Here is a 15,938-nt window from a genome sequence, read left to right on the forward strand (position 1 = left end):
GCTAGAGGTTAATATTCATAGTCTTGACATTTAAACATTTTAAACTAGTGCTTTGAAAACAAAATATTACATTTTTTTTATTCCAACCTTCTTAAATAATTCTGCCATCTCCAAATCTGGCCACATTAGCCTCTGACATGATTTAAAAATCATAATTAGACTTTCAATCATTACTCTGACGTGTATCTATTTTGGAACAATAAAAATGTAAATTATATCGTGTAATTATCAGATAACTTGAAAAACATATTATGTTTTGGAGAAAAAACAAGCTAGCAGTGTCGCTTTGCCCAAAGGAGGGCAGTGGCGCAGTCCCACCGGGATTCAATCCAAATTAAAAACATTCCAAGACTGAAACTATACAAAATTCAAAATGACTTTGCTGGATAGAATACCGGATAGCACATGGTTTTTCTGTTTTCCCATGTCATTGGCTGTTTTCTGCATAACAGTGCTAGGTATCGTAAGTATCATGTTAATATTAGATTTGTCAATTTTCTCAAAGGCATATCTTAGTACCTAGTTCGTGTCATTCACGATGACGCGCATCAGATTTGTCAAATTTAACCTTTAGTAACATTGTATTACGAGTCAAGGCACACGTCTTCGTGAATGACACGATATATACCTAAAGTAAAGGCTATCTCTAGTATGTAAATGATATCTACCGGGTGTATAGCAATGGCAAACCATCTCTTCTTCCTCTTCCTCGCGTTGTCCCGGCATTTTGCCACGGCTCATGGGAGCCTGGGGTCCGCTTGGCAACTAATCCCGGGAATAGGCGTAGGCACAAGTTTTTACGAAAGCGACTGCCATCTGACCTTCCAACCCAGAGGGTAAACTAGGCCTTATTGGCATTAGTCCGGTTTCCTGACGATGTTTTCCTTCACCGATAAGCGACTGGTAAATATCAAATGATATTTCGTACATAAGTTCCGAATAACTCATTGATACGAGCCGGGGTTTGAACCCGCGAGCTCCGGATTGCAAGTCGCACGCTCTTACCGCTGGGCCACTAGCGTTCATAGTATGATAAACCATGCCGGTAGAAAAACGTGCGAACTTCAGATTGTATATGGGACTTCGCGGTCTTAGCGCCAACATCGTTAAAAGTTACCGCCCTTTTCTACTGACAAAATTGGCTTGCTACTAACAGTCAGTAGATATACGATTTAAAAGAAATATCCAGACTAGGAAATTAAGTAGTTATAAGTGTTAATTTTGAAAATCAAGAAAAAAGCGTATTCTCATCTTAATATCCGGAAACGATGCGAGTCGAACTCGCGCACCGAGGGTTCCGTACAAACCTGTAGGCATATACATATTATTATATGATGTAACAAAAAATTTACGGTTTTCGCGGTAGGTCCCCTGCCGGGCTAGCACATGATTGGCGCGACAGTATCTCGCGGCGAGATAGACTACTATTAACATAATTAGAAAAAGACGGGTAGTCTATCTCGCCGCGAGATACTGTCGCGCCAATCATGTGCTAGGCCTACTGTAGTATATAAACCCACAGAATAAATAATAGTACTACCATACAGAAATTACTTTACAAAACCGAAGTTTGACAGCGATTAAGGGACGAATTATGCTGTCTCTTTCTAATGTACATCCCTTTCGGCCATTTAGGGTTGTCAAAATTCCAGTCATCATCTTATCTGTTGTCGTGCACGTATAGGATAGGGACATCAAGTTGTGCCAACCCTAATAATCGAGTTGGGCGTGCAGCGTGGCGGGGCGTGCAGCGTGCATGTTAAACAAATGCAAACGTATAGGAGCGGCCTTAGTGCACACTGCTCACATCACTTGTGAGCCCGACGCCACGCTGCACGCCCCGCCGAACGCTCCGCTTCGAGCGTCCACTCAGGCCTTACACTTAGAGCAATGCTGAGCCAAACGGAGCCGGGAAAAGCCGAAAGGAGGAGTGTCCCACTGATAAAGCTCTGTTGTTACAGATCCACCCGTTCCTGTGGATCAAGGTGATGAAGGTGTACCGTAGCGAGCTGTTCGTGTTCATGTACGTTCTCATCGTGTTCTGGGCCGTGCTTAGCGTGGCGCTGCTCTACGCCATATATGCGGTGGGTATTAGAATACAACACAACACACACAACAAACAAACAAACATTTACATACCTTCTTTTTTTTTCTTAAAAACTGATCGGCTTATTGTTGTACTGCATAATAGATATAGATTGCTTGTAAAACTTATTTACATAACTAAATAGTTGTGTAAGTAAGTTTTGATACCTACGAGTAAGCATTGTAAATTAATGATTTAACTCAGTACTCACCTACTAAATAGTATTTTATGCAACAGTAGTATAAGAAGGGTCAAAAAAGGCGAGTGGCGTGAGTTACAATGTGAGCCGGAGCCGAAGGCGTAGGCGAACATTGTAAAGGAATACGCCACGAGAATTTTTTGACCTACTTATACAACGTTGCATACAATATTTTTCCTACGAGTCAACAAAAATAAATCTTAATTTAGGTAAACAAATTACAGCAAAAGTATATAGCCAAGACGCGCGAGCACACCTTGTTACGCGCCCGGCCCGCCCCGGGCCGCGGCCGGCCGGTCGGCGACACCTCCTCGTAACTCATGAGGCCCTGGTATTTGCTACTTGCTAAAATAATTTTTTGGACAGTTTTTTCTCAATTTTGGCCACCGTAGCCTACGGAGACTAACAAGCAACGCTAAGCGGTCTTCGTAGTCTATGGGTGTTGCTATATTACGGGTGTCACATGCGTGTTTCTGACTTATGAAGTAATTATTTTTACTATGCAACCAAATGAATATTTTGTAAGTTGGCAGCAATGCACTTAGTTTAAAACTGTATTCGTTTTGGTTTTGTTAGGTTGGTAGCCATTAATCGCAGTAACGTTATAGCTTATAAAAGCACAAGAGCTGTTATGAGGAATAGACAATATAGACTTTTCTTAAAATCTTTTATGTATGTTCTTATATTCGTGTTAATGAATGCATAAATGACAGATAACAGTAGAGGAGTAGGAAAATATGTTTGTATAACTTATGAGTGGGTATGACACAACATTGTTAGTTTTATTTTGCCAACAAACTGTCCTTAATTTGGCGAAAAAATATGTATACAATTTTTTTTTTATTGAAACGAGATTTATTCACTTACACTTTTAATATTCAAGTCATATTGGAAATTCACCAGTTACGATGTGCTACCCATACTAAATATTTTTTTAACAGGCGGACACGTCTGTTAACGATGCTATTAAGCTTAGAATAAATTTAATATTGGAAAAATGACTGCCTACTACTGCTACTGGGTGAGACTTGAACTCATCCAATGGCTCATCCAAGGCAGTAATTTTTAGTTTTAAATTTATTCTAAGCTTAATAGCATCGTTCGCATACGTTTCTGCTTGTTAAAAAACATTAATAAATCAGCAATTTAATTTCTTTAATAATTTTGAAATGTTAAAAAAAAAGTAACGTATTTTTTTCTAAAAACCCCCAGTTAAGTTAACAGTGTGAATCTAGCACGAGTTGCGTTCTGCGCCAGTCCCAAAGAGAATTAAGAAGACCAAGAGTGCTCACTCCATACAACGGTTTTGTTACCAAAAAGACTATTATTTTCGTAATCTACATCTAGCGTCAAGTAGTGGAACTCTCAGTACTGCTACTCGACATTAGATGTCGCAGCAAACAAAGTCTAATGCTCAACGATTTTCCGCTAATATTATAACCAGAGTGAGCGTAGGAGTTTCGGACCTCAAAATCGTTGAGCATTAGACTTTTTGTTTGCCGCGATATCTATTTTCGAGTAGCAGTACTGAGAGTTACTCTACTTGATGCTAGATGTCGACTACGAAAATAATAAGCGTTTTAATTTGTACCAAAACTGATATATGGAGTGAGCACTCTATGTACTTCTTATTTCTCTATGACCAGTCCATACTTGAAGTCGCGCAAGATGTATGGATTCACGCGCGAGACGCAACTCATGCTAGCAGGTCTGATGTTCCAGGAGTCTCACTGCATCTACGCGTTCTGGATCTGGTACACGATGGTGTTCGGCGTGGTGATGGCGGGCTTGATGTTCCTCCTGTTCTGTGGGTTCTGCGTGCTGGCCATGCGCCGCAAGTCCATCGTGGCGTTGCTGGCCTGTATCTATTATTTAGGTGACTATCCTTTGGGGTTTTCATATCTTTCTTCACAAAAATGTGTAAGAGGTTATTAAGAAAACGAATTGTACTCTTTGCAAAATGACAACTTCCTTATATCTTGTGAATTTTTCATGAAAATTCCATGTTTTCATGGTTTTTCCTTGAAATTGGGCTCGTATGGCTTCCACTATTTTGATGTCGATCGCTTCCGCATAATATATTCTAGTTTTATAGGTTTCGCTTTAAAAAAAAGTTTTTTTCTTTGCAAATTTTGAAAAAAAAAAGGAAACCCTATAACTAAACCTAGTTTTTCATTGTGTCAATGTTTTTTTTTCTTTTTATTTGGGACAAAAAACAGTAACACACAGGTTTAGACACAGGAATAGAAAACAAAAAATAATAAAGTGTGAGACCAACAACATCGTCCACAGATTACTAGATTACCTACTGATAAATCTACATTAAATAGCGTTAGGTAACAATATAAAGCTAAAATGAACACAGCTAATAATATACTAAAAAATCAAACGAGTCTCTGTTCTCTCGGAATTATATGAACGGGCCACTTTTGAAATCCTCGTTTCTAGCCCATTATTTTCACTCATTCGCCTTTTTTGCAGTGACCCTCTACTTTGTGGTAGTAGTGAACAAGCAGAGGAAGGAGGTGTTCGGGCTGGCGGCGACGTGTGGCTCGTGTGCCATCAAACACGTGTTCCCTAACGCAGAAGTAGAACAGACACACGACAAACACACGCCCATGTCGACCACGGTGTATACAATGCATCCTACGATGAGGACCGACAATTACGTGCATGGTGAGCAAAAATATAACAGTTTAAACGTGACCATTAACTAAAGACAGGAACTATGTTTTCTACTCGTCGAATCTTATTTCTTATACCAAATTATAATTGCGTACTTTTCATGTATGGGCTCCTAAATAAATAAATAAATATAGGACATTATTACACAATAGTACATTGTGCAACGAGGGGGGTAAATGAAATTTTGGACACGAGGGTGGTAATTACAGATCCGAGTTTGCAATATTCTTACCCCCGGAGTTACACACAATGTTATTCATCACACTTGCGAAGAAAAAACTAGATTTTAAACGAAATAATTCTTAAATACGGTGACATATCAAACATTCGTCCGCCATTTTGCAATTTCTTGACAGGTTAGGCATCGAAGGCACAGACCTACTCGGCATTCAGCCACGATTGAAAATTATTTAAAAATATTTAAAACGTGTGTTAAATTAATCAAATAGAATAATTTTAAACTTAAACAAAAATATTAAATTATAAACGTCAGTATTTTAAAAGTAAAACTAATTTATGCTACTTGGTTTGTATGAATAAGTGACATCATTTAAAAATAAAGCTATAACTCCCTAGGGAGTTATAGTTTTTTTTTTTCACAATCCATAACTCCCCCGGGAACAAAATAGGCCTTTGTCCTTACACCTGCATGAAAACAGACCTTTTTCGAGCAAGTGTGATGAAAATTGACTAAGTCCCACAGTAAGCTCAATATGGCTTGTGTTGAGGGTACTTAGACAACGATATATATATTATAATATATAAATATTTATAAATACTTAAATACATAGAAAACACCCATGACTCAGGAACAAATATCCATGCTCATCACATGAATAAATGCCCTTACCAGGATTTGAACCCGGGACCATCGGCTTCATAGGTAGGGTCACTACCCACACCCACTAGGCCAGACCGGTCGTCAAACCCTAACTCAGCTATAATATTCATTTCGATACGTTGTAGTCAACTATAAAGAATTAGACCAATCAACGTGCTGCGTTGCTCCCATATAAAAGGCATAAACGGGCGACAATAGCCATAGTATTTTGTTTACTGAGATAAGTACTTACCAATTTTCATTAATTATTTAGCTGTTATCATACAATAAGTATTATTTTATAGTTGACGCGTACATAATCAAGCTTTTCAATCTCGTACCTTACTTAGGCAACTCAGCAAGCTTCGTTGCCTAAACACGGTACTCGACTGAAAAGCTCTCTATTATATCACGATTGTAAAATACTAATTTATCTGATACTGCAAAATTTTCACAGCTTCTGGCGAGACTCGAACTTACGAACTTTTAGAACTCCAGTGCAATCGCGAAGCTACAGAACTTACCGAAGGTTACACAAAATCGTGCGATTTTTTCCATTCCTGCTTATTGTTAGCTAGGCGCATAGCGACATCTACCGTAAGAATGTTATATCTTCGTGTGTGTGTGAGCGTGCGTGTGTGTGTGTGTGTGTGTGTGTGCGTGTGTGCGTGTGTGCGTGTGCATAATTAGAATTTAATAGCTTAGTTAACATTCGTGTTACAGAAACAACGACAACACCCACGACACTGACGACCACTGTCACGACAACTACTTTGACAACCACGACGAGTGCAGAAGCAAGGAGGGAGATGAGTCCAGCGATGGCCGCGCTTTTGGCTGGAGGGGGGGATGACGAAGGTAATAATTATTTGTATTACAATGGGGCAAAGTTGTTTGACCACTCGTGATAATATTGGTACCCGACCACAGTGTGTGATTTTGGCTTAGTTCCGGACATCATTAATTTATTTTATATTATGACGTGTTTGGTTGTATAAAATTTGTTGTATTTGGTTATAAGTAAGCCTAGAAAGAAACTCCCGTTGCAATATTTTACTTAGTTTCGTAATTAAATTTTTTTTTCTGAGAGGTCAACGACCTTCATAAAAAATGTTTCGATCGAAATCTCCTAAAAAAATCCAACTACCGTTTAAAATTAAATACATAATGTTTGTCAGTTTAAAACACATTAGTTGTGACAGTTTCAGGACTCTGATGGCAAAGGATATATTATTAATAAATATTAAAATCATAAAAAAGTGTTAATAAATAATTTACTACAAACGGGTCGCATTTTTTTTTTACTCGTAAAATTAACTTAATAAATGTACCTTTCAACTTTGAAAATTCTGTTAAATTATCTTGCAGGAACTCGGAGATATTGCGTTTCTAAGTTTTTTTCCGATTTCTATGGAAATAGGGTTGTCACAAAATTTATGTAAAATTGATTCCATTAGTGGTTGATTTGTACTGAAAGTTTAAATTAATTGTTTATCGGGATCTATGTTATGATTTCATCTGTTCTTGTTAAAGTTATGTTATCCGTTTCACTGTTCAGTGCATGATAATGAATATTATCAGACGTTACTTTCAGTAGGCGAAGTACTTTGTTTGGTATAGGCAAACGTTTTTGTTCTTTATTTCGTAAACTGATGGAAGACAAGTAGGGGTCGGACGATTCTAAGCCTCTGTGGAACAAGTCTAAAATAGTCGTCGTACGATTTAATTTTCTAGTATGGTGCTCCCGATCATAACGCCAGTATTTATTTCTTGACTCGCCAGCTTGCTCAGACAACATACCTATCGGCAGCGTACTAGCCTCTATAATGCTTCGACCATGTATCAATATCTTATGTAACGATACTGACATGTAAAACCACTTATATTTTTTTACGTATTTCTTTGCAGGTGAGTTACAAAAATTTTCAAATTTTTCTGTATCAATATGTAACCCACTCGATAGAGCTACCAATATTGTATGTAAGTCTTCTACTAGCCACATGTCTAGACCTAAGATTTCAGCAAACGTTTTTCGATGTTCGTCCGATAATGCTGTGCGTGCGGTATTCCCATCATTTGTCGTCCCTGCATTCGGGCGAACCACATCAACTAAAAGTGACATTTTTGCTGTAATTTCTGCCTGTATTGACTTTTTTCGATCTTCGACTATCTTTCCTTCCGGGGTGTTTTTGTTTACTCGCCACTTCATAACCGCTGGTGGCAGGACGGGTCAGTGCCTGCTGAGGCAAAGCAGTGCCATGGGTCTTTAACGGCTCCATGACACCTCACCCCCGCTTCTCCAGATATTATGTATAGGAATTGGGTTTCGACTAGTGTCTAACGAGGGCGGACCCCTTCCCGATTCCACATAATATCTTTCATCGAAGATTGTTGATGAAAACTATTGAAGATGTGATGATGAGAAAGGAACACTGTCGCTATACCATTTTTCCTAAAAACAAAATAATTAGGTTGTAGTACTTAGACTAGAGATGTGACAACCCTAACCTAAAATTTGAAAAAATTGTATCTCCCTATTCCTGCATTGGTTGCGTTTGATATTTTTTATGGTAATAGTTATAACCTTGCTTAACATTTATGCAGTGAAAAAAAAATGCGACCGTGAAGGGAATAGCCGAAAAAAAAAAGTTGTCATATCATAGAAATTAATTAATTGACGACTACGTGAGAGTATATATTTATATTTATATGCGTATAATGATGCTATTAAATCATGTCTAGCATACCAGGGAGCATTTATTGATTAATCTGCTTCGACAGAGCATAGAATGCGTTTCTCTGGTTTTTATGGACTTTTCTCGATTTTTTAAATATCTCAAAAACTATGGTACTTAAAGTCTTTGGAGTTTAAAAGCAAGCTTTTTTTGGTTATCATCTATCCAAAAAGCGCGAAATATAGGGATGGCCGCAACTAAGCCAAAATCACACACTGTGCCGACCAAGCGAAATATTCCAAAATTGAATTTTGATAGTTGCGAAAGTTTTCAAGATACGAGGATTAAGTTTTTAACCGTCGCTGTCTAATATATAGGGAGCGTGCATGAACTATAGGAGGCAGCACAGGAGCCGTCAGATTTTTGGCGCGAGGCGTAAATGTGATGTTTATTGTTCCAATGTAGCCCACAAGATAGCAGAACCTACTATGCACAATAAAACACGTGACGTGTAAATTTACATGTTTATTGTTCCGATTCAGGCCAAAAGATGGCAGACCCTCCAACGCGCACGGTCCCTATATGACTTAAAATGTCCAGCTAATTTCGCCGCAATCTGATAAATAAGACAAAACTTCATGTAACTTCGTACCGGCGCCGACAAGAGCTCGCTCGATGAAAATATCTAAGCGATTAAAAGGTTAACTTAGCCACCGAGTGAAATAAAACATTTTTCGAATAAGTAGGTCCTACCTGTAAAACATTACAAATCAAATCTAAAATATGTCATTCAAATCATCACTTAAAAGTCAATTCTATCAGCCAACACAAGCAAAGAACAACACGTGCAACAAATTACTTTGCCACTCTAGTGGATAAAGAGAGCCTTTACGAAAATCTAAAATATTTTAACTTAAACACAGATAACGAGAGCTCACACACGGATCGTCCGCCGCGGATATGGACGGAGGGGATCCGTCCGGAGCCAGAGCAGGTCTGGACCACAGATACCCCGAGCGACCGAGTTGAGGCTATCGCCAGGTACTGACAATGTGTACATATTATTGTGATTATTCTAAATGTTGTACATAGATGAAGATCGCCAAACGGACGCGGACATGGAAACAGGACAGGTTCTCCGTCCTGACCCGAAGCAGACCCGAACCACACAGACCCCGAGCGACCGCGTCATTGACGCGGCCTTGAAGGCTGTCGCCATCAGGTACTGCCAATATATACATTGTGCCGGACATCTAAATATATATTATCAGCGCATGACGAAACTAGACAGGAGTTCATGCCATTATAGGTAAATATAGGATAAGGTTTGTATAAGTAGCGTAGATTAAGAATGTAGTATTATAATAACTCCATTGTATATAAGCACTAGTTAATACGTAATAAATTAGCATAAGTTGACACTCCAAATGAAGCTTATCACCAGCTGCTACCCCTAAATAAAGTAAAAGAGAAAAAACTTACTGTCTCAGGAGAAACTCGCGACTCCAAATGTCAAAACACATCTCTTTTGCTCTCGAAATCTGGCATTCGTTTAGTCAACTGTTCAATATTCCAGGTTATCAGAACTACTGATCAATAGCAACGAGTGCCGCAAGCCTCGCAAGCCAGCGCACGGGCGCTTCCAGTCCAGCGGACGGCGCAGCGCCATGCTGAAGCTCACGCTGCACTGCGACCCTGGCTACAGGGAGAGCTCTGTCGCCACACAGTGCAAGTACAACTGGTGGGACCGCCCCATCCCGCAGTGTAGAAGTAAGTATAATATACGAGATTATCATAGTTGCTGATCTACAGGGATCCTGTTTACAGCGAGGGTTCTGTCGCCACGCAGTGCGGGTACAACTGGTGGGACCGTCCCATCCCGCAGTGTAGAAGTAAGTATAATATACGAGATTATCATAGTTGCTGATCTACAGGGATCCTGTTTACAGCGAGGGTTCTGTCGCCACGCTGTGCGGGTACAACTGGTGGGACCGTCCCATCCCGCAGTGTAGAAGTAAGTATAATATACGAGATTATCATAGTTGCTGATCTACAGGGATCCTGTTTACAGCGAGGGTTCTGTCGCCACGCAGTGCGGGTACAACTGGTGGGACCGCCCCATCCCGCAGTGTAGAAGTAAGTATAATATACGAGATTATCATAGTTGCTGATCTACAGGGATCCTGGTTACAGCGAGGGTTCTGTCGCCACGCAGTGCGAGTACAACTGATGGGACCGCCCCATCCCGCAGTGTAGAAGTAAGTATAATATACGAGATTATCATAGTTGCTGATCTACCGGGACCCTGGTTACAGCGAGGGTTCTGTCGCCACGCAGTGCGGGTACAACTGATGGGACCGCCCCATCCCGCAGTGTAGAAGTAAGTATAATATACGAGATTATCATAGTTGCTGATCTACCGGGACCCTGGTTACAGCGAGGGTTCTGTCGCCACGCAGTGCGGGTACAACTGATGGGACCGCCCCATCCCGCAGTGTAGAAGTAAGTATAATATACGAGATTATCATAGTTGCTGATCTACCGGGACCCTGGTTACAGCGAGGGTTCTGTCGCCACGCAGTGCGGGTACAACTGGTGGGACCGTCCCATCCCGTAGTGTAAAAGTAAGTATAATATATCAGATTATCATAGTTGCTGATCTACAGGGAGGGCTCTGTCGCTACGCAGTGCAAGTACAACTGGTGGGACCGCCCCATCCCGCAGTGTAGAAGTAAGTATAATATACGAGATTATCATAGTTGCCGATCTACAGGGATCCTGGTTACAGGGTGGACTCTGTCGCTACGCAGTGCAAGAACAACTGGTGGGACTGCTCCATCTTACCGTGCAAGAGTAAGTACCTACACTTATGCCGTTATGCCTCTGAAATACTTTTTTAAACCAAAGTGACGTATCGATACAACAGAAACACAAACAACGAAGTGAATGTGCCAAGAAGGCAGTTTTGAATCAAGAACCAAGATACCATACACTGTAAGATGGTTATTGGTTGTCTGCTTGAGACCGACAATGAGTAAACGTTAAGGCAAGGAGTAAATTAAAAAAAAAAAAAAACGCAGGCATGTTGTATGTGCGAGTGGATGACTCCGAATCATGGGTTAAGGTTCTATTCAATATATAGGTTCGCGCGTTCTGAATTTCGGGCCTATTACGGGACGTCCCGTACTGTACGTAGAGAGCGCGCGAAGCCCAATATTTATGTAGGGAGCGTGGTCATGGATGGGTCATGGTTGATCGATTCGTGCAAAGAGTGTCAAATATGGCAACCTTGCGACGATGCTCCAGACTTTGGAGCACTCGTCAGATCGTCATCATTAACGATTCTCTTGGCTCTCCTCTCGACTGACTCGAGAGCCTCAAGCTGTTATTTTGCTGAAACATCCAACCGATGTGAACATTCTTCCACACACGATCGGACTTGTGCTTGATGAAGGTTGAGCAGCTAGGTGTAAAATACCGCCTCACCTTGTTGAGGATGCCCAGCTTTTTTGCTGCTAACTGTGCTTTCGACTCGATGTCATTATATCTCAAGATATTAGACAGAGATACCCAATTTACCCTTCTATTCCAGAGCGTAAGCCCCCCGGCCCACTCCCCCTCCCCGGCGGCGGCTGCCTCCTGCCCGGCTACCCGGCGCACGGCGAGTACCGCGTGGCCGACCACGCGCGCGCGCGGCCGGGCGACCGCGTGGCCGGCGACAACGTCGTGCTGCTGGTGACGTGTGACGAGCCTTACCGCGCCGTGGACCCTTATGTGATCTGTGTCGAGGGGCGGTGGAGGCATGGCCCGCCAAGCTGTCTAAGTGAGTATTAGGAACCCCTGCACTAAGTAAAAATTTATTTGTGGAACACAATTGATACAGTTAAGACCGTATAATAATTAGAACTCTGTGTTTTGCCTAATAACGTCTCTTCGTTATAACTGGCGATTGACGCAACGGGGCCGCCTCGCCAGCAACCATAACACTGAATACATGCTGTGTGGACAATCTATTATACATATACAAACAGTCAATTAGTGACGAGCCTTACCGCGCAGCCGTGGATTCTTATGTTTTCTGTGTCGAAGGTCGGTGGAGACACGCGCCGCCGAACTGTCTACAATTGGGCACGCGAGTTTACGTAACACGTACATTAAATTTACGTAGAATAATACTACTTGTACTTTTTACATATCTAAAATTTCATTAACGGTTCTCTGTACTGTCAGATTTCCATGATAGCTATTGTTGGCTCAGCAAGTGTCTGCTGTGGCCCTACCTAATCCTATTTGTTTGATTCCAGAGCACTGTAAGCTGGTCTTCGACCCGACCGTCGACTACCGGTGCCTGAAAGCGTTCAAGGACGAGTTCCTGGCGTGCAGCACCTGGCAGCCGGACGGCGCCGTGGTGGCGGCCGCGTGCCGGCCCGGGCACGCGCACCGCGGGCCCTTCCGCTACATGCGGTGCCGCGGCAACGACTGGGACCATGTCGTGTCGTGTGTTCCTAACGCTAACTTCACCAGCAGTTAACACGTGTATCACCGGGAGCCCTTCCTCTGCATGCGGTGCCGCGGCGACGCCTGGGACCTGGGACCACGTCGTGTCGTGTGTGCCCAACGCTAACTTCACCACTAGTTAACAAATGCATTGGTGATCGTGGGACTAGCGTGGGATTAAAGCTCTCTTTTTGTATGACACTTTCTGCAGGAGGAGAAAGGAATAAGTTGTGCAAAATGTGTCATGTGAAGATGAGCCAGCCCTTTTATGTGTTTTGCGATTGTTTTTTAGCGTGAGTCCTGTAAAAAAATCATTATTAAAATGTAACGTTTTTATTTGGTCTTCATTCTTTTAAAACTAGCCAAGCGTACGAAAGCGTTTTCTAAAATAAATACTGAAAACCTGACAAGTTACAAATCTGGACACTCTTGAGCTCATTATATTCAATAGACAGCATTTTTCGTCCTATCATTAAAAAAAAATGTCCCAAATAATCCGTTTAATAAAATTTTATTGAGATTATAAAAAAAAATACAAGGCTCGGAAAATCTCAATAAAAAAAATTATTTTGTCTTTCAAAAATAGAAAAGGTAATGGTACCATTCGATTCCTTACATTTTATTGAAAAATTAATTGTATGACAACTATACACATAAACGCAATATTTCAGGGTCAAAATGGCAATTTCCTTGATCTTCCATACATTTAGGACAGACTTATATGATGTGACGTCACATCACATTTTGTTAGAGGCGTTTCAATCGTCGAGTGCGAGCGTCAGACTTTAACTCTCATTTCTGATCTTTGTGTTGCTTAAATGCCATGAGTCCTATATAGACATTTGATCCTCAGGAAAATCAAGATCGTTTGTCATATTTACAAAAAACAGTCAAGTAGCCAATTAGGCAGGTGCCTTCAACTGACCAGCTGTAACAGCAAAATGAATGCTCTCCTATCTTAGCTGTATACTTTTGGTTTGTTTACCTATATGTTTTCCTAATATAGTTTATTGCTCAAGAAAATTAAATAAAGTCAGGAGAATTAATTCGTGTACTTTTGAAAATTGGTATAGTTATACCTTTTGGTCTCCAGATAAACATACTAAAAGTCCTCATGGGTGGGAGTTGTGCTGAGGGTGTGGGGGGGGGGGGGGGTTGAAGGTACCTTTTTCAGATTTTTGATCATATCTTAAATATCTGGAAAAATAGCATTATAATTACTTCTGACAAAAGATTAAGTATTAAATTCCCTACAAATTTGGTTATGTTTATTTTTACTCTAGGATCAATACTTTAGGAGCTACAGGATGTTTAATTTAACAAAGAGACAAAAGATAGACGATTTAAGAAAAAGTTGTTTTTTCATAATTATTCATCATAACTCAATCAGACATCGAATCATCAAATATCAAATATACACACTCTAATACCTTGACAATAGAGGCATGTTCAGATATTTGTGAGCACCTTGGCCGCTCCGATATAACTGATGGCGTCTGTACCTTTGTTTAAGTTAAAATCGGTATCAGAAAGCTTAACTTAGTGTTTTTTTAATACTACGTCGGTGGCAAACAAGCACGCGACCCGTCCGATGGTTAGCGGTCACCGTAGTCTGTGGACGCCTGCAACTCCAGTGTTACATGTGCGATGCCCACCCTTTAAAATCTGTACAATTCTTTTTTGAAGAAATTAATACTTATATGTTCTTGTAACCTACAAAGCTAAGCTATATACTTTTAGATACTTTATGATAATCAGTATTTTAAGGTAGAAACAGCAAAAAATACTATCCTGTTCAGATCACATCCAGCTTTATTTTTAGAATAGACACATTGATTACACTTATTTAGCATAGACTTAAAAAAACATAACATGTTTGAACTTAGGCCAAAAGCTTTCGTTTGGTCGAATTAGGTAACTCATATGTATCACAATTATTTTTTTCTTATTCTTGCTTATGGAATTAATAAGCAAGAAAAAAAATAGAGTTAGACTAAGTTAAGTTCGCAGCGATTTTAATAGTCCAGATTGTGCAAGTGTTATTTTAACGTCACACTTCTATGAAATTATGACGTTTAAATAACACTTGCAAAGTCTGGTCTATTAAAACCACTGCCAACTGAGCTTGGTTGAACGCTAATAGAAACCCGAATATTAATAAAGTGTGGAAAATGAGCAATTCCAAACAAATGTCAATATTTTAAAACTCGTGCGATGAATTTACAAGCATAACATTCTTATTTAATATAATTAATATACATTTAGATAAATATATAAACATCAATTCTTAAGTGGTAAATATTTTTCATAAAATAGGTAACTATCCGTTAATGAAATACCATTTTTAAAGATACATTGATACGCAAAAATGAAAAACACCCCCACACTAGCGTCGGCGTGTAGACAGCGCTCTGGAAAATGGCGTTCTGCGCAGTGGCGCCAACGTTGCGTCGAGCAGCAGCCGTAGCGTTAATGAATAGAATCAGGCGTAATTTGCGGTAATCCATACTAGTTAACCCTTTTCCAGGCCGCACCAATCTACAAGGTTTTCCCAAAAAATTCAAATATATTCCAAGCTTTGATGATTCATTTGAAGACAAGTAACATTTCCTGAAAGTGTAATCTAATTTGAACCTTAAATCGGAATGTTAAAGTTGAAATTCTAATGGCGCGTATGTGGTCGATAAATCGTACTATGCCTGGAAAAGGGTTAAAACAAAAATATTACTTTGCTAATCTGCGAGGATATTTTAAAGGGTGGGAACATCAATTGCATGTAAAAATACGCAAGTAAGCATAACGGGTTAGCACTGATTGACTAGCACGTTATTTTTTGGCGAATAAGCAAAGTATTTTTTTTTAGACGACGCTCCGGAGACGCTAGTGTGGGTGGCCCTTAACACTTTCTGAACGCGACGTCTATATCGTGCGCGGCGTCATCATGAACCTTATCGGAATGCACTAAGGTTCACATTG

The 15,938-nt window shown here is 40.3% G+C and overlaps 1 protein-coding gene across 2 annotated transcripts; it reads left to right on the top strand.

Annotated features, from left to right (window-relative positions):
* LOC133532685 (uncharacterized) lies at positions 1–13,298 on the top strand. 2 transcript variants are annotated; one of them, XM_061871451.1, is made up of 9 exons: positions 1–463; positions 1,962–2,084; positions 4,008–4,161; positions 4,767–4,961; positions 6,514–6,648; positions 9,389–9,506; positions 10,042–10,235; positions 12,058–12,288; positions 12,770–13,298. In XM_061871451.1, exons 1-9 carry the CDS (start codon positions 374–376, stop codon positions 12,994–12,996), a joined length of 1,467 nt encoding a protein of 488 aa, XP_061727435.1. In that variant the 5' UTR covers positions 1–373; the 3' UTR covers positions 12,997–13,298. The 2 variants fall into 2 exon arrangements, with proteins under 2 accessions (XP_061727435.1, XP_061727436.1); XM_061871452.1 differs by having other exon boundaries at positions 387–458.
* The last annotated feature ends 2,640 nt before the right edge of the window (positions 13,299–15,938 follow it).

Source organism: Cydia pomonella, chromosome 27 (genome assembly GCF_033807575.1).
Source record: "Cydia pomonella isolate Wapato2018A chromosome 27, ilCydPomo1, whole genome shotgun sequence".
Lineage (NCBI taxonomy): Eukaryota > Metazoa > Arthropoda > Insecta > Lepidoptera > Tortricidae > Cydia > Cydia pomonella.